The 16,351-nt window shown below is 41.1% G+C and overlaps 1 protein-coding gene across 3 annotated transcripts in view; it reads left to right on the forward strand.

The window, feature by feature from the left end:
• Positions 1–5,773: 5,773 nt before the first annotated feature.
• The window catches only part of ILRUN (inflammation and lipid regulator with UBA-like and NBR1-like domains), a 51,549-nt gene continuing 40,971 nt past the window's right edge, over positions 5,774–16,351 (forward strand). For 2 of the 3 annotated variants that reach the window (XM_065402668.1, XM_065402669.1), the window contains exon 1: positions 5,774–6,001. In XM_065402668.1, coding sequence (XP_065258740.1) covers positions 5,844–6,001 — 158 coding nt within the window. In that variant the 5' untranslated portion in view covers positions 5,774–5,843. Of the gene's footprint in view, positions 6,002–14,195; positions 14,256–16,351 lie in introns of all 3 variants that reach the window. The other variant, XM_065402670.1, reaches the window with a different exon arrangement.

The raw sequence follows: 16,351 nt of genomic DNA on the forward strand, positions 1-16,351 counted from the left end.
AGGCTACATAGCCATTCATCTCTACAGCCTTGATCCTGCAATCAGATTTATGCGGATGGACCCTTGTGCCCACATGGTGCCCACTGAAGTCAATGTTGTATGCAATGGTTTGCCGGCACTGATCATATTGCAGAATCATACACTAGATCATTAGTTTAAATACAGCTCAGGTTGACCATCTTCATCATCTGACAGCTGCTTGACTTTCTATGTACAATGAGTTGGTGGGTCTCAGTTCACTTCCTAGTCACAGACTGATGTGTAAAAAGCTAGCAGTCAAGCAACATACAGGGATCAATTCATCCACCACTGAAATGCAGTCATAATTGGGTTTAACAGTGTATGGCAACACCACATGAGATCTAAGGACCCAAAGTTAACAGCAACATGTTATCTTGAAACCCAAGAGAGAATTGTAGGGAGGCAGAATGTAGCTACCTAAGTAGGGATTTGGCAGGACAGTAAGGTTACCACTTATGCAATAATAGTAATAATAATAGTCATTAATAATAACCCCCCAAGGCTTAGAAATACTGGTTTGGCACCCAGCGGGGTATAACCTGCCAACCCAACCAAATATGAAGAATACAGGCAAATTGATAATTATTATGAACGGTGTAAGGGGGGTAGTAAATGGGGCCTCAGAAGAGCTTAGCTGGACTGGAGGCTCCTCACCCGTGAGGGTGTGTTGTGTGGGGGCGGACAACCCCTGGATGATATCATGTAACTGTCCAAACAACCCAAGAAAACCAGAGATCATTGTTAATAAAAGAGTGAAATGGACTCGCAGTGGAAATCCACAAGTGATCCAGTATTGGATTTTGGCAAAACCTGGAGAGGCTGGAGGAAATGAATGCTTCAACACTGGAAGGAGGGAAATAACAACAACACTGAGAAAAAAATTACCGAGCATAGACTTGCCGGATAACTAAGAGCTTTATTCCAAAGAGGAGAATTTATACTAATGCAGATTGAAAGCCTGAAAAGGGAGATTAGTGGTGTTGATCCACATGCAAATATATTGGTAGAAGCAATGATACGGGATATGCAGCAGCCATAATTGTCCCAGACCAATTGGGGTAGGCAAACAGATCAGACATAGTTGCTGTAGGAAAGAAGACAAAACAAGACTATGTTGTGATGGTTCTCGGGATACCCAGGACTCTGAGTCACCTTGTTACCCCGCTTCCTCCAGCATGAGGGAGTCCTGCTTGTGATTAATTGGGTGTCAGCTCCCTGACACAATCAGCCTGTTAGCCACTCAAGTACTCTCCTCTGGGCTATGCCAGCCCTTACTTCACCTTGCAGGCTAACAAACCGTGCACCCTAGTTCCTGAGTGCTTTTGAAGAATTCACTTTTCTGTTCTGCCCCTTATCCACTGTATGCTCACAGAAATACCAAAAATACCAAAAGGAACAGTATACATACAGCCTTGTATGAATCAGCTCAGAAACAGCACTTAGATATATTTATAGCGGAAACAAGAATAAGTTTATCATCAAAAATTCAAAATTAATGTGATAGTGAGTAAGAATACTGGAAACAAAATCACAGACTAAACTTAGCTATCAAGTTAACCTCGTGTCTAAAGAAGTTTATCCCCAAAGTCCTCTACACTACAGTGTTTCAACTATGGCTGGCTGAGATCCCACTTTCAGAAATGTAAATACACTGTCTGTTTACTTCCTCATTACAGGATAAGGGGGTGTTGTCTTTGCCTTCTACTTGTACTCCTAAAGTTCATTGTTTCTACTCAGAGATAAGATAATCACCTGGGGCTTATTTTTTCTGTGTGCTCCTTTCCTGTTGACTTCACATCTCTTTGTTGACTTTTTATGTAAATGTGTAGCCATTGTTGTAGCGGGTCAATTTATGTCCCCACAGAGAGACAGGTGAATAAACATCTCTTGTGTGACAGAAAACCTGCTTTGTCTCCTCTGCTGGTGACTCAGACCTTGACACAAACTCTAAGAACATATTTTCATTACATATACATAACTCCTTACATAGCATCTGCGCATAGCTTTCACAACAATATTAATGACCATGTGACCCTCTTTCATTTGAGACCTCACGTGACATTCTTTGGTGAACCAGAATGTATGGACCAGGATCAGGACATTGCTGTAAACCCCTTGCCAGTAAGCATTAAAGAGTTCTTGAGTCACATGTGTTCATTGATACTGTCATACCAGCAGACAGAAACATAAAAAAGAAACAAGAAGACAAGATAACAAGTATGAAGAACTCTGGCCCAAAGTGAAAAGATTATGGAAAACTAGAACAAAAGTGATTACTGGAGAACTTGGAGTGGATGATCCTTAAGGGTATGAATGAGCAGCTCAAAAACACTTTAGGAGCACAAGACATCATGAACAGTGAGCTCCAGAAGACAGCACTCTTAGGCACTGCAAGCATTTCAAGGAAAGTCAAAGGAGAATGAGTGCATTTAAGTACCCAAAATCCAGGAATTCTGCAGAGGGTTTAACAAAACTCCTGAGTATCTAAACCCACAGAGTCGTTCATTGTCAGGATTTATTGGTGACTCATGGAGATACATTTTAAACAGTAGTTTTCCTTTTGTTATGCATAAAGATCTTGTATGTTGTTAAGGACATTCGTTTAAAAAAATTCCCATGATGTAATACTGAAGGATAATAATAATTAATAATAAATGACTGCGAGCAATCAGGATGTCAATTTTGACTCATCCAAAAGACATAATAGCATAGGGTATCTTGGATGGTGTGACAGTAGCATGTAGAATAATATTAAGAGCTGACGATATAGCAAAGGAAAACAAACCCAGTGGAAATGCCAAGATTGCTAGGTTGGGCATCACTGATTCATTTATTGACACGACTACTAATTATATGATTAGTCTATTTATAACATACATTAAAGTATCTTCCTATGATGTGTTTAACCTGAGGGTTGGATATGCTTGTTTATTTCTCCTATGATATTTTTCAACAAAGGTTACTTTTTAATTGCTAAATTTTTTAGCAATAAAGTCAGGTCCTATGTTCTCGGATAGTCACCTTATCTAATACATCAGCAAGAAACAGCAGTTTTTCCCAGCCACAAACCACAAAGAGAATCCTCTGTATTCTCAGAATGAAATATCCTAAATTTGGTGTTTGTGGAAAGTCACTTCTCTCCCCATATTGCTTGTACTTTGTAGTTTGTTTTGCTTTTCATTTGCGCTGATTTTCTCGTGAACTTGTGTTGTAATGTTTACTATATAAATATTGCCACAGGAAACTTCCTCTCAGTGATCCTTAGAACTAATACCACTATTGCCTTTAATATGCAGAAAAACAACAACCTATTAGGTTTCTTTATACTCTCACTGCTGATGACTGGGTGTGGTCTGACATTTGTTTCAGGTTTCTTTCTGTCAAAGGAAACAAGTAATGCCATCTCAAAAGAGGCGAGTTATGTTCCGCTTTGTTTAAAAACATGCCTGTGTATGTGTGGGAGAGAGAAGTGGTGGTTTAGGATTATGAAGGAGGACAAGTACTCAAAGCCTAAGAGTACTCCATTGTAAAATGATAATTTAAAGACAGACTCCAATGGTTTGACAGATTACCTTAGATCCTTAGGTAAACAAATAGTTAAATATTAATGACAGATAAACAAATACTTCAAGAGACAATGTAAATTAAAAATTATATTTCTGTCCAAAAATGGTGTACCTAATGTAGTTTCAAGTAACATGATTACTGTGGCCATGTTTACACAGCAAAGTTCAGTCAACACAAGTTACATCGGTGTACAGTGTCTGAAATTTGTGTTTTGGTCAGACGCGTGCATGCTTGGCTACTTGCATCAGTACTGTGCATACTCACGAGGAGTGCTTGTGTCAATGTAAAGTGCGGTGCACCTTAGGTAGGTATCCTAGTGTGACCTGCAGTGCTTTCTGGTGCAATATCTTTTGGGACATTTTCTCCGTGCTTTGTGGGATAGTAATGAGTTGCCCAGGGATTACTGTAAGAAGTTAGTACAAAAAATAGTTTCCCTTGTTTTTTATTTTTTCAGTTTCCTTGCTTAGAGTCAGATGCAATGTTCATTTAAGACAATGAGAGTTTTTAATTTATATAAATGAGTGTTGGATCAAGCCCTTAGTACACCTGACAGCACTTGCTGTGTAGTAAGTTAAGAACATAAGAACAGCCATATTGGGTCATATCAGTGGTCTACCATCTAGCCCAGTATCCTGTCTTCTGACAGTGGCCAATGCCAGGTGCTTCAGAGGGAATGAATACAGGGCAAGCTGAAAAAAACAAGGGAAACTTTTTTTTTTACTAACTTCTTAAAGTAATCCCTGAGCGACTCACTACTATCCCACATAATCACTATTTCTTGTAAAGTATCATTTATGCCCCAATTCTGCAAACATTTCAGCAAGTGAATAGCTTATGCATATTAAAGTGCTTACAGGATTGTAGCCTTTGATTTCAGTGGGGCTTCCAGCAAACTCAGGGGCCTGCTTGAATATATCATCTTTTAGGACTGAAGCCTTATGAAATTGATTCCTTGCTGAAGAGATGCTTAAAAAACATCAACAGAGGAACAGAAAAGTCCTTACAATTTTTACAGGATTTTTTTTTAAATATCCAAGTTATACTGCTTAAAAGGGCACTCTAACCTATCATTAGATAGTTTCAAAATAGTTAAGTTGACAGTTTCCCATTTACTCAATTTGGACTGTGAAACTAAATTAGTCTGTTTAGTCATTTTCACTTTCTGTTTTTTGTGTGATTTAGTGGATCGTTTAGGGCCTGATTGTGGAAGGGGCTGAGCAGGCACAGATCTCATGAGATGGTTACCTACCACTTCTAAAATCAGGCCATTAACATTTTTCACTATCTAGAAAATGTGGATAATAATACTGACCTACCCTGTGGGATTGTGACGCTATTACTCTTATTATTATTATACTTTATTTATTAGAGTATTTTCCATATTCATAAATACAGATCAGTTATATATGCCTCTATTTTTAAACAAATTTGTGATTAACCTGCATCTACAATGTATATTACATGGAGGTGACACTATTCTATTATGTGATTTTCTTTCACCATCATTAGATTGATTTGCATGTTAACATATGAGAAGCATATACCCCTGTACAGTTGAACAGCCATGTGACTGATTTACATATATAAACAAATGAAATTTCGTCTGTGTTTAGCAATGTGATTAATTTGCATATGTAAATGAAGTAGGTATTATATCTGTATGCCTCTGTGCTTGATCGGGTGTCATTTGCCTATGTAAACCATATTCATTCATTTGCTGTGATCTCATTATTCGAATAAACGTGCTTAATTTCCCTATGTAAATGTGAAAATATTTCTCTATGCCATGTTCATCTGTTGCATGTACATATGTAAAGGAGAATCATTTATTGATCACATGCCTATTTTAATCCTGTGAATAATTTGCATATGTGAAAGCTGATTTCCATAGGAGAATTATTAATCTACATACATAAGCATATGCAAATTAATTATAGGCATATGACATAATTATTTTGCATACGTAAATAACGTGCCCTTGCGGATCTCCTTCTGCCGCCGTGGAGAGGGTTCCCGGGTGGGGCTCTGTTTGTATTTTTCCTTTAGGTGATGTCACCACGTCTGTGCGGTCACGCAACGCGATGACGTTACAGGTGGCGTGCCCCGCGTGTGGGCGGGACGGAGCGTGCGCAGTGTCTCGGGACTCGCTCCCCTCGTCCCCTCCCCCCCATGCAGCGCTGAGGAGACGGGCGGCGGAGCGGAGCAGGGGAGGCCCGGGGCCTAGCGGAGCGGGCTGGAGCGGCGGCCCCGGCGCCATGGAGGGGATGGACGTGGACCTGGACGCCGAGCTGATGCAGAAGTTCAGCTGCCTGGGCACCACCGACAAGGACGTGCTGATCGGCGAGTTCCAGCGGCTGCTGGGCTTCCAGCTGAGCCCGGCCGGCTGCGCCTTCTTCCTGGACATGACCAACTGGTAAGGGACCGGGCCTGGCCGGGAGCGGGACCGGCGGCGGGCAGGGCCGGGGGGATGGCAGCCGAGCCCTGGGGGAAGGGGAGGGCGGGCTGGGGGGACTGACGGCTGCGCGGGAGACGGGAGGTAAGACGGGCACTGTGGGGAGGGTAGGTCGGGGGAGGGCAGTCCGGGGGAGGGGGTAAACTGGGCTCTGGGGGGAGGGCAGGCCGGGGGGGGGAAGAGGTAAGCTGGGCCCTGTGGGGAGGGCAGGCTGGGGACGGGGAGCGGGTAAGCTGGGCCCTGTGGGGAGGGAAAGGAGAGGGTAGGCCAGCTATGGTTGTGTACTCTGTCTGCACCTTTTTCCTGGCCATGATAAGCCTGGAAGACAAGTCCCAGTGTGGGAGAAGCACCTGGGCAACCTTTTCCCAGCCAGTAAACAGAGAGAGAGACACAGAAACTTTTAACTTGGACATGGCTCTTAGTTTCCTTGAAATCAGGAGGAAAAAGTTTCGCACCACCAGGCAGTCTGCAGGGGGAGTGGTCCTCTGGTGTTGCCCCCTCCCCCCCAGGTTGTTTCTTCTGTCTGTTGAGGATACACAATATTTGGTGTATGTGGGTCCCTCTTCTCTCTGGGGAGCCTGTCTACAGTTGGGTGGGATAGGGCATGGGGAGCTCGGTTTCCCCCTTCCACTTGGCTACAGCACAAGTACTTGTATCTACACTGCTGGAAGGACCAATGAGGCATTAGCACCCTGTCCTGCTGACATCATCTCCCATAGTCCTGCAGGCTTTCCTAGGGTAGGCAATTATAATAAAAAATGTGGCACTCTCTTGTTTCCCCTGCATCTTTCCCAGCACATTTACTGACTTCGGTAAGATAAATTACTTCTATGTGCCTCATAGAGCTCACAAGGCTATGGGAAAGTGAGCTGGAGTCCTGTCTGAACCATCACAACCAAGTCATTGGCTGAATTTCAGTTGTTAGACTCCTTGTCACAGTTAAAACATCAGTGGCAGAAAGATCAAGTTTGACTTAGATCCAGGTGGCAGCTAGAAAAAAAATCCCTCTTACAAAGTGAGCAAACTTTTTTTGGAGTCGTTGAAAGGATAAACATGAAAACAGTGTAATATTTAGCCACACATTTGTCTAGAGCCCTGTTTCACATGACACTGGAGATTGCCTTTTTGGGAAGTGAAGAAAGGGTGAATGATCAGCAAATGCTGGATCCATCTTAAGCTAGTCTCCTGAATCCAGGGAAGGTGTCATGCGAAGAAGTGGTGAGTTTCTTCAGGACAAGTGTGTTCATGACAAAATATTTCCTATGCAAATTTTTTGGGACAGTAACATAAATACAAACTGTCTGCAGTACGTGTGGGGTTTGTTTCAGAGTACTATTGGCTTTTCCCTGTACATTGCATTTCTCTTGGAAGAATAACTTCATAGGCCAACAGTGTGAACTCAGAAATTATCATGGATGACATAAAGGGATTTTTTTGTGCTTCTGTAATAATTTTGATTTTTTGTTAGGAAGACACATTTGTCTTCAGAAATATTACTTGGCCACTTAATACTTTGTGTCACTGCTTCCTTTATAAAATCCTGTTTTCAGGCATGAATAAATCAGTCATAAAACTAACTCTTGGGTGAAACCTGGTGTCAGCAGTTCGGGCACCTGTTTTTATTAATGAATTTTCAACAAAATTAGTCAAGCATTTTTGCCATGAGTTTGAGTTATAAATGTTTTTTTGGATGCTGGCTTGTACTCAGCTCAGACTGTTTCAACTTTGTATGAAAGAAGTTATGTAAACATAAATAACATAAGTAACACATTCTGCATGTAGTCAAATGGTTTTGGGAGTACTGAAAGAAATTTGAAACTGGTCAACATTTAGGCTGACATTTTCTAATTTGTGTGCCTAAATTCACATCCTTAATGTTGTTTCTAGTATGTGAATTTAGTAAAAAGGGATTGGAACTGATGCTGATGGGGTCTTATCGATTGGAAAATGTAAGGAGGAAAATGTTCATTAATTTGAACGTAGTACAACCGATCCATGGAATATGGCTCCAGTTTCTCGTGTATCCCCCTTTAAGTGAATTTAGTGGCCATGAAAGTGAGGGATTTTAACAGCATTGCCTTGAGCCAAGTGTGCTGACCGGTGCTGTGGAAACTTCCCTCGTGTAACCTTACCAGTGTGCTACAATCCTGATCTGCAGCATCGTTTGCTATGCCAGACCCAGGACACCCTACAGCTCTGCCAGTGCACCTCAGTCCAAATCTGCAGCACCCTGACTGTTGGTCATGAACCTATAATGGGCAAATACAGCCTACTGTAGGTATCTGGGGTACTAGCGTGGAACGGCCAAACCCCTTTTTGCTTGTGACCTAGGCCATAATTTGAACCAGCTTTCTTTAAAGGAAAACCTTGCTCTTTGGCATGTTGAGGCAACGTGGAAGTTATAGCTGTATAATACATAGAAGCAGTCCCAAGGGAACGTAAGACAGTGGCCCTCTAGGTTTGGGTGGTGGGTGGGAAGAGTGTGTTCAATCTATCCTGAAAACAGTTGGTTGGTTTCACTACCAAGTTGCTTGTTCTTCTCTTAGGAAGACAAAAAACTCACCTCAGCCTTAGAGATGGTTCTTCAATTCCCCATTCTTCCCAGCTTATGATTAATGTACATCTACAGCAGGTTGTAGGGGAAGTGCACAGCAGGGTCAATGGCAGTGCACTCATGTGGAAGACCAAGGACTTCACCTCCCCTCTTCTTGTACACATGCACAAATTTAAAAAACCAACAAACCAACTAACTATATTGTAGTGAGAACTGTTTCCTTCACAACAGTAGTGAAAGCCGCTCTGTTACGGCTATCTGTTACGCCATGACCAAACCTGAAGTTGCTTGCCTGCATGTTGATAAAGTACCATGCTGTAACAAATCAGAGCTGTGAAGTGTTTTTGGAGGGCACTTCCAATGGTATTTCATTTGTAAACTTATTGGACATGCTGATAAATGAATTTATTATAAATTTGCAAGCCAGGGGTGGGAAGATATTTTGAAAATATTTTGGCAGTTGTCAGAAAAATCTGGACAAACAGTGAATTACTTTAAGTAACCTTTAAACTTCTGATTTTTCCAGTTCAATATACCAAGCAGCAGAGAGGGCACATTGTAGCTTGTTGCAATCTTTAAATTAAGGGTACTTTAAGACAGTGGGTCTCAACCTTTCCAGAATACTGTATCCCTTTCAAGAGTCTGATTTGTCTTGTTACCCCAAGTTTCACGTCACTTAAAAACGTACAAAATCAGACATAAAAATACAAGTGTCACAGCACACTATTACTAAAAAATTGCTTACTTTCTCATTCTTACCATATCAATATAATATAAAATAAATCAATTGGAATATAAATATTGTACTTACATTTCAATGTATAGTATACAGAGCCATATAAGCAAATAATTGTCTGAAATTTTAGTTTGTACTGACTGGGCTACTGTTGTAAAACTAGACAAATATCTAGATGTGTTCATGTACCCCCCCTGGAAGACCTCTGAGTACTCCCAGGGATATATGTACCCCTGGTTGAGAATCACTGCTTTAAGAAACAGCCTCCTGCCTTATTAGGAATATAGTGAAAACACTGCAGATAGAGTACATCTTGAGATTGCACAGTTTTCCAAGGTTTTTTTTCCTTAATGATCAAAAGCTGTGAATTCAATATTTAATTGAACTTTATCTACTTTCTTTCCATTTTTCTAAATCACTTCCTTAGAGCTTTGCCTCTGTTTATAAGCCATTCGGTTCTTTTTGGATTGTTCCAGTTTCTCAGTATTGCCCCTTGGACCACAAAATCCAAGTTGCTCCATTTTTTTGGGCTTTATTTTAGGTGTTGGCTGTGTGTTCTCTGAAAACGGCACCACCACAACATGGGTTTTGGTGAGGAGTTTTTTGTGATTGAGGGGGGAAAAAGGTGTATGATGGGGTTGGCTTCTTGTCAGACTTGATACTCTTGCCTGGTACTGAAAGTTGAGTTCTATCAATGTCACTTTGGCACTAAATTATCACTTAATGTTGGAGATTACACGGGTAGTGTAGTCAGTGTGCATTTTATGGCCAACACATCTGGGATAAAATCTGCCCTTCATTAAATAGCCTATTTAACTATCACGCTGCGTGTTCCCATCCCCCCTCCAGATGTTACGTAATCCAGAAAACTGGCTAACTGACACTGAAAAGCATCTGGCATCTTGGGTTTAAGCACTGGGAAAAGTGTTCTGGTCAAATGATTTTTGTGGTAAAGTTAAGTTTCAGGTGTCCAGAGGAACTTTGAGTGTTGTTATATGGTATGACTAGTAACATGTCTGAGCTTGTTCCCATCCTTCCCTCAAAATCCCTAGTAATGTCTAATTGTATCTACATTAGAAATTTGTATGAAAATCCCTTCTGTGTAGTGTGCATACATTGGAACTTTTATTGCTATTCTTGCATTAGGACAATTATTAGTCAGTGCTTAGGACAGGTAAAGCCATGTTATTTAGCCACAGGAAAATTCTTGCAGAATAAAGTTCATACAGTAAAATAATTTTTGGGTGAAGTGCAGTTATTCATGAGCACTGCTGATTTAAAAAAAAAAATCAGTCTATCAGAAGACTTCACTTTTGTTACAGGTAATTCAGGTTACTCTAAAAGTAAGAGACTAGAGGAAAATGGCATTTTTTTTCTTTATCTCTTTGTGTGGAGTCAGTTTCACTCTTCCCCTTGTGTAGTTAGTTTCCCCTTTTGTTTATGTGGATATCAGATTGCAACAGGGGAGAGAGAAATACTTGTTTAAATCGAAAAATGTGATTTGTAAAACCACAAAAATTGGCTAGGGGAGGGATTCAAGTGGCAGGTGTAGGACCTGAAACTACTCTTAATTTACTTTTAAAATGGACTAGATTTCAAATAGATGGTGTTCTTTAATTTTAAATTCCTGCCTTAATACAACTAGTTGTTGGGATTTCACGGTGAGTCCCTTTAATTTAGCATTTAAATAAAACAATAACTTACACCTGCAGTATTTATTGACATTTACTTTTTACTTCTGTTGAAGTATTTTTTTATATTAGCCTAATAAATGTAGCAATTAATTTAGGTTTGGCAGTTGTGAAAACTGGTTGCCAGACGGTGTCCGTTATAAATACCAGTGTTATTGTAGTAAACCTTAATTTGTTTTGTTCTTAGCTTTCTGTAAGAAAAATCTTCTTTGTGTTGAGACTTTCTATGTATGTCTTTTTCCTGAGATTGATTTTTTTTAAAGGTAGAATAAAATCTGCTTTGGAGGAATTGAAATGTGTATATGAACAGAAATACTTAAAAAAAAATCTGTTTTGAGGGTATTTGAGGGTCAACATTGTGATGCTCAAATTTGGCATGCACAGAGTAGTTTTGAATAACTTTGCTTTTGTTTATAGTATCTCCTCTCCAAAGATTTGTAATATATTTTTGCTTCTCAAACCTCTCCCCTTTAATGTGTGATAAATATTCTTGTTTTACAAGTGGGGAATTGAGGTGCAGGGAGGGTAAATCTGTGGCAGAGCCATTGTTTGGTGGGAAAATATTGGTTGTAAAAAGTCAGCATTTTGAAATTGTCTAATGAGCATGTGTAGGTGATGATTTTAACTCACAAGGGTGCTCTTCCAAACAGTCCTAGCAAATTTTTATTTTGTCCATTTAATACACCACCTATCCAGGGAGGAAGTGCAGATAGGGCTCTGGACTGGTAGTCAGGATACCCAGATGCTAGCTTTAGCTTTGCCATTCATTTGCTGTATGAGCTTTGGCAAGCGACTGCATGTCTGTTTTGTCCTCTGTAAAGTAAGGATAGTGATACCCAGCTTGATAAAGCAGTTTGAGATCTTTGGATGAAAAGTACCTTTATAAATGCTAATATTGGTATCTCTTCCCTAAGTACTCTGCAGAATTAAAAACACAAAGATAAACATGCTTTGTAAAGTTAAAATGCAAAAACAAGGTCACTTAGCCAGGTCACAATAGAAGAAATACCACCACAAAATAAAGTTAGAAATTGGTCCAGTAAAGGTATTACCTTACACAGTTAGCGTCTCTAACAACACAATAAAAGAATGTAACATAATTTGCCCCCACTCAGCATGTAAGTCGCACATAGCGTGCCCATGTGAAATAAAGCCCATTATACAAAATAAGATTCCCACCAAGCACTTCCAAATCCCTCAGCCCTTCTCAGAAAATACACAGACAATGTGCCTTGCATTGTGTCCTGAAAGTTTTTACTAATCTGGGCTGAGGAGAAGACTCTTTCACAGAGAATGCTCTGCTAGCATTCCTCTGTTAGACACCCCCCCCCCCCCCCCCCCCGGTTTGTCATCTCAAGCACTTCCAAAAATTACATCTACCATGGTATGTTCAGAGAGAGCGGTAATGATTAATCATCTAGACCCGTACTGTTCAGAGCTTTATGGGTGAAAAATCAACAACTTAAATTCCATCTGGAAGCTGACTGAAAGACAGTGCGGACTTCTGAGCACCAATGAGATGGGCTCCCTGTGTGAAGGTCAGCGGCTTTATGCGCCAGCTTAAGCCTTCAGATGTCTGTAAGGTGTAGCCTCATATGCAGCACATTGTGGTAATATCTGCTCACTGTGACAAAGCTATAGTTGATTGTAGCAAGGTCTGTAGTGGAAAGAAAAAGTCATGTTCTTTTTTGCCAGGTGCAGATGACACCACAGTCCTGATTACTGCTCCTACTGTAAATTCTTATTAATAATACCTGGGCGTTCCAGGGCAGCTTGGGATCTAACAAGGCTCCCACGTTGTGAACCTGAGCAATAAAAGGCCGACATTCTGTCAGTGAAAGGGATGTGTCCACTACTTGAGGTTGTTTCCCTAATGTACATTGCACCATAGTCAGCTAGCACCTATCCGGGCATTGGGGTCAGTTGCTCCTAGCTGCTCCAGCCTAGTCAAGTGAGAGAGAGTGAAAAAGAGAGAGGTAAGTGCGATGAATCTACTAAAGAAGTTGCTGTACTTTCCAACTCACTAACTCTTGTAGCTGACTTTTGTGTTTATTGCAAAGGAGGGTAGCATGGTAGAAGCCCACAATACCCTATACAAGAGAGACCTCAACACAGATAAGCAATTGCCTAGTACAACCATCTGGAACCTTCTGGAAGAAAAGCAGATGAACCTCCAAACCAACTCAGTCACCCCCTACTGTGGGCTGTAAATATGTTGCTATGCCCTTGTGTTCAGAGTATCAAAGGTACTCTCCCTTGCAAACTGGTTAGATGTCATTGGTCAGGCACAGCCCAAGTGCTCTGTCTTCACATACAGCATCACACCCCATAGTTTGTGTACATTCAGAGTGAGAATCTAGTTTTATCCCACTGCGGCTGTTATCTTAGACACTAAAACTACATTTCAGTATACATTAAGATGGGAGTCCAAATGCTGCCTCTTAACATAGGTCCTTAGGCTGCATTCCTAGGACAGCTGCATGCTTGACAAAAGTGGCACTCTGAGAGGAAGTGCCCACTCTAGGAAATTGGTTAGGATGCATCAGTGGTGTATAGCTGTTTTTTTGCTTCAGTGATGGAGCGTTATATCCTGTTACTTGAATGTGTGTGTAAGTGGAAGGAATACACTTGGAGGGAAAATGTTCCCCCCTAAGAGAAAAAACAAGGAAATTCCATATACAAAACTGTCAGAAAATGTGAAAGGTCAGATTGAATGTGTAGCCTTACCTCTGTTTGTGTCTCTGCATTATAGCAGTCTTTGTGCTCAGATACTTTGTCAAGCGTACAGTTTTATTGACTGCAGTCGGCTCGACACAGCTTTGGTTTAGTGGAAGATCATGACCTCTTATGACTGGTGCTATATAAATACCTGAATTCTCATTTTAAGTCTTGTGTTCTTGTTTTTGATAGCAACTGAAATCTCTCATCCGCTCTCACTATTATTTTGTCAAACGAGTTTGTTAAATTTCCTTTATCATTTACTGTGGTAGCCTTTAAAAATGATACAATAATCTTCAGATGCAAGTGTGCAAGATGTGATTCAATCTACTTTGAGAGCTTGTATCTATTGTGTAAGATATTTAATTAGTAAGTGTTCTAAACGCTTATGGAAAAATGACTTGCAGACACTTCTTAAGGTATCATGTTATATCTCTTGTCTAATTTTTTAATCAGGTTATTTGCATGAAACATGATCCAAGTACTTGGTTTCAGATGCTTCCTGCACCATCTGAGGTGAGAGACTTTGGTGTATGATGATCACGATCGTTTATACAAGAGTCAGTCTTCTGTCAGAGAATGACATCACATAAGAAATAAGCATTGGGAGCAGATGAGTTCTTCTCATAGGACACTAGAAATTAGAGATTGAAAAGACCTATTGGGTCATCTAGTCCATTCCTACTGTTCTCCCCACTGGCTGTTGAACCAATCAAGATTGTTCACTGGAGTAAATAGTCTAATGCAGAGGTTTCAAAACTGGTTTGGAATACACCTCTACCTCGATATAACGCTGTCCTTGGGAGCCAAAAAATCTTACCGCGTTATAGGTGAAACTGCGTTATATCAAACTTGCTTTGATCCGCTGGAGTGCGCAGCCCCGCCTCCCCGGAGCACTGCTTTACTGCGTTATATTCAAATTCGTGTTATATCGAGTCGGGGTAGAGGTGTACATGCTAGCAGGTCTGTGGAGAGCTAGCTCATTACAATCTGTTGGCTCTCCTGTCCCACCTGAGAGAGATCAGGTGGAAGGAGGGGATGAAATGAAGTTGACTGTGATTTCCCCTTTTCCAAAAAGATAAATGCAAATTGAAATCAAGGCAATTACAAATATACACTTGCCTAATTGTTGCATGAAATGATGTTGTAGCCATATTGATCCTCTGATAATTTACCATTTAAAAAAAATAAACTTCTAGCTTGTGATTGACAGAAATTGGTTCAATAAAAAATATTCTCTCACTCACATCACTCAGTTACCTTATGTCATGTTCATGTGGGCAGTTGTGGTAGTTGATTTTTCAAGCTGTGAAAAAGTTTGAAGACCCCTGCTGTCAATGCTTTGTCCAGACTCTCTCTGTCAGTGGGACTCCCACCAACTGTTGAAATATTCCACAACCTAATACTTCTGTCAGGAAATTTTCCTCAATAGTCAATGTAAATTTCTAATAATTTCATCCTATCACTCCTAGTTATTGTCCTTGTGTAGCACCTTTTACTGACTCTTCTCCCTTCTTGTCTTTCAGGATGCTCAGACCTAATTTCCATGCTAGTATTGTTTGCAATAAAGAGCAAGAGGCAAGAAATATGAGGCAGAATAATTTTCCAAATGCTTCCCTTTCTCTCCACCCTCTGAAAAATTTCCTACAAGTCAGCCGTTCTTCAGAGTTTTATTAAAGAAGTGATAGGATAAAAACAAGCATCTTCTTACTGTACACCACCTCTGCTCCCTGTGTCTTCAGATTCCTCTGGCCATATTCTTATTACTGTCTGAATCAATATATGGTACCTGTTTGAGTGAACTGTATTTTCTCTTGACTCTGGCCAGGTCGATAAGCTGCTGAACACATTCTTATTTAAGAACATTTATTGTCGATTGGTTCATGAAGCCACAAGACTAGTATTTAGTTTTTCCAGAGTGCTGGCTGAGCTTGCAAATGCTGTCAGAAAACTCTTGTTGTGTGACTTAACCTCAATACAGTTATTTGGAAGCTGTTGATAAGCTACAGTTATTTCTACACAGTCGCTTTTCTGCCTGTAATCGGCCTGATAGCTCTTGAAGTGCTATCACCAAAACGCCACAGCAGTTTTCAGCTATAGATAACAGGATGTCAGTGTGTAAGTATAATGTCAGTTCTATTGTCAATATGTGGAATAGAAAATATTTCAACTATTGAGTCCTTTATTTTGAGTTAGACTGTTTTGATATTTACTGCATAGCCCGTTTTCTAGTTTATTATATCTCTGTATCAATGGTTCCACATAACCCTACACCGGGGCAGGCAAACGTTTTGGCCTGAGGGCCGCATCAGGTTTCTGAAATTGTATGGAGGGCCTGTTAGGGGAGGCTGTGCCTCCCCAAACAACCAGGCGTGGCCCGGACCCCGCCCCCTATCCGATCCCCCCCTGCTTCTCGCCCCCTGACAGCCCCCCCGGGACTTCTGCCCCATCCAACCCCCTCCGTTCCCTGCTGGCCCCCCTGAAGCCCCTTGCCCAAGCCCCCCCCGTTCCCTGTCCTCTCACTGCCCCCCCCCCCCCGCTGCCTCACCTCCTGGGACCCCTGCCCGATCCAACCATCCCTTCTCCCTGTCCCCTGACCGCCCCCGGAACCC

This window comes from Emys orbicularis, chromosome 4 (genome assembly GCF_028017835.1).
Source record: "Emys orbicularis isolate rEmyOrb1 chromosome 4, rEmyOrb1.hap1, whole genome shotgun sequence".
Classification (NCBI taxonomy): domain Eukaryota; kingdom Metazoa; phylum Chordata; order Testudines; family Emydidae; genus Emys; species Emys orbicularis.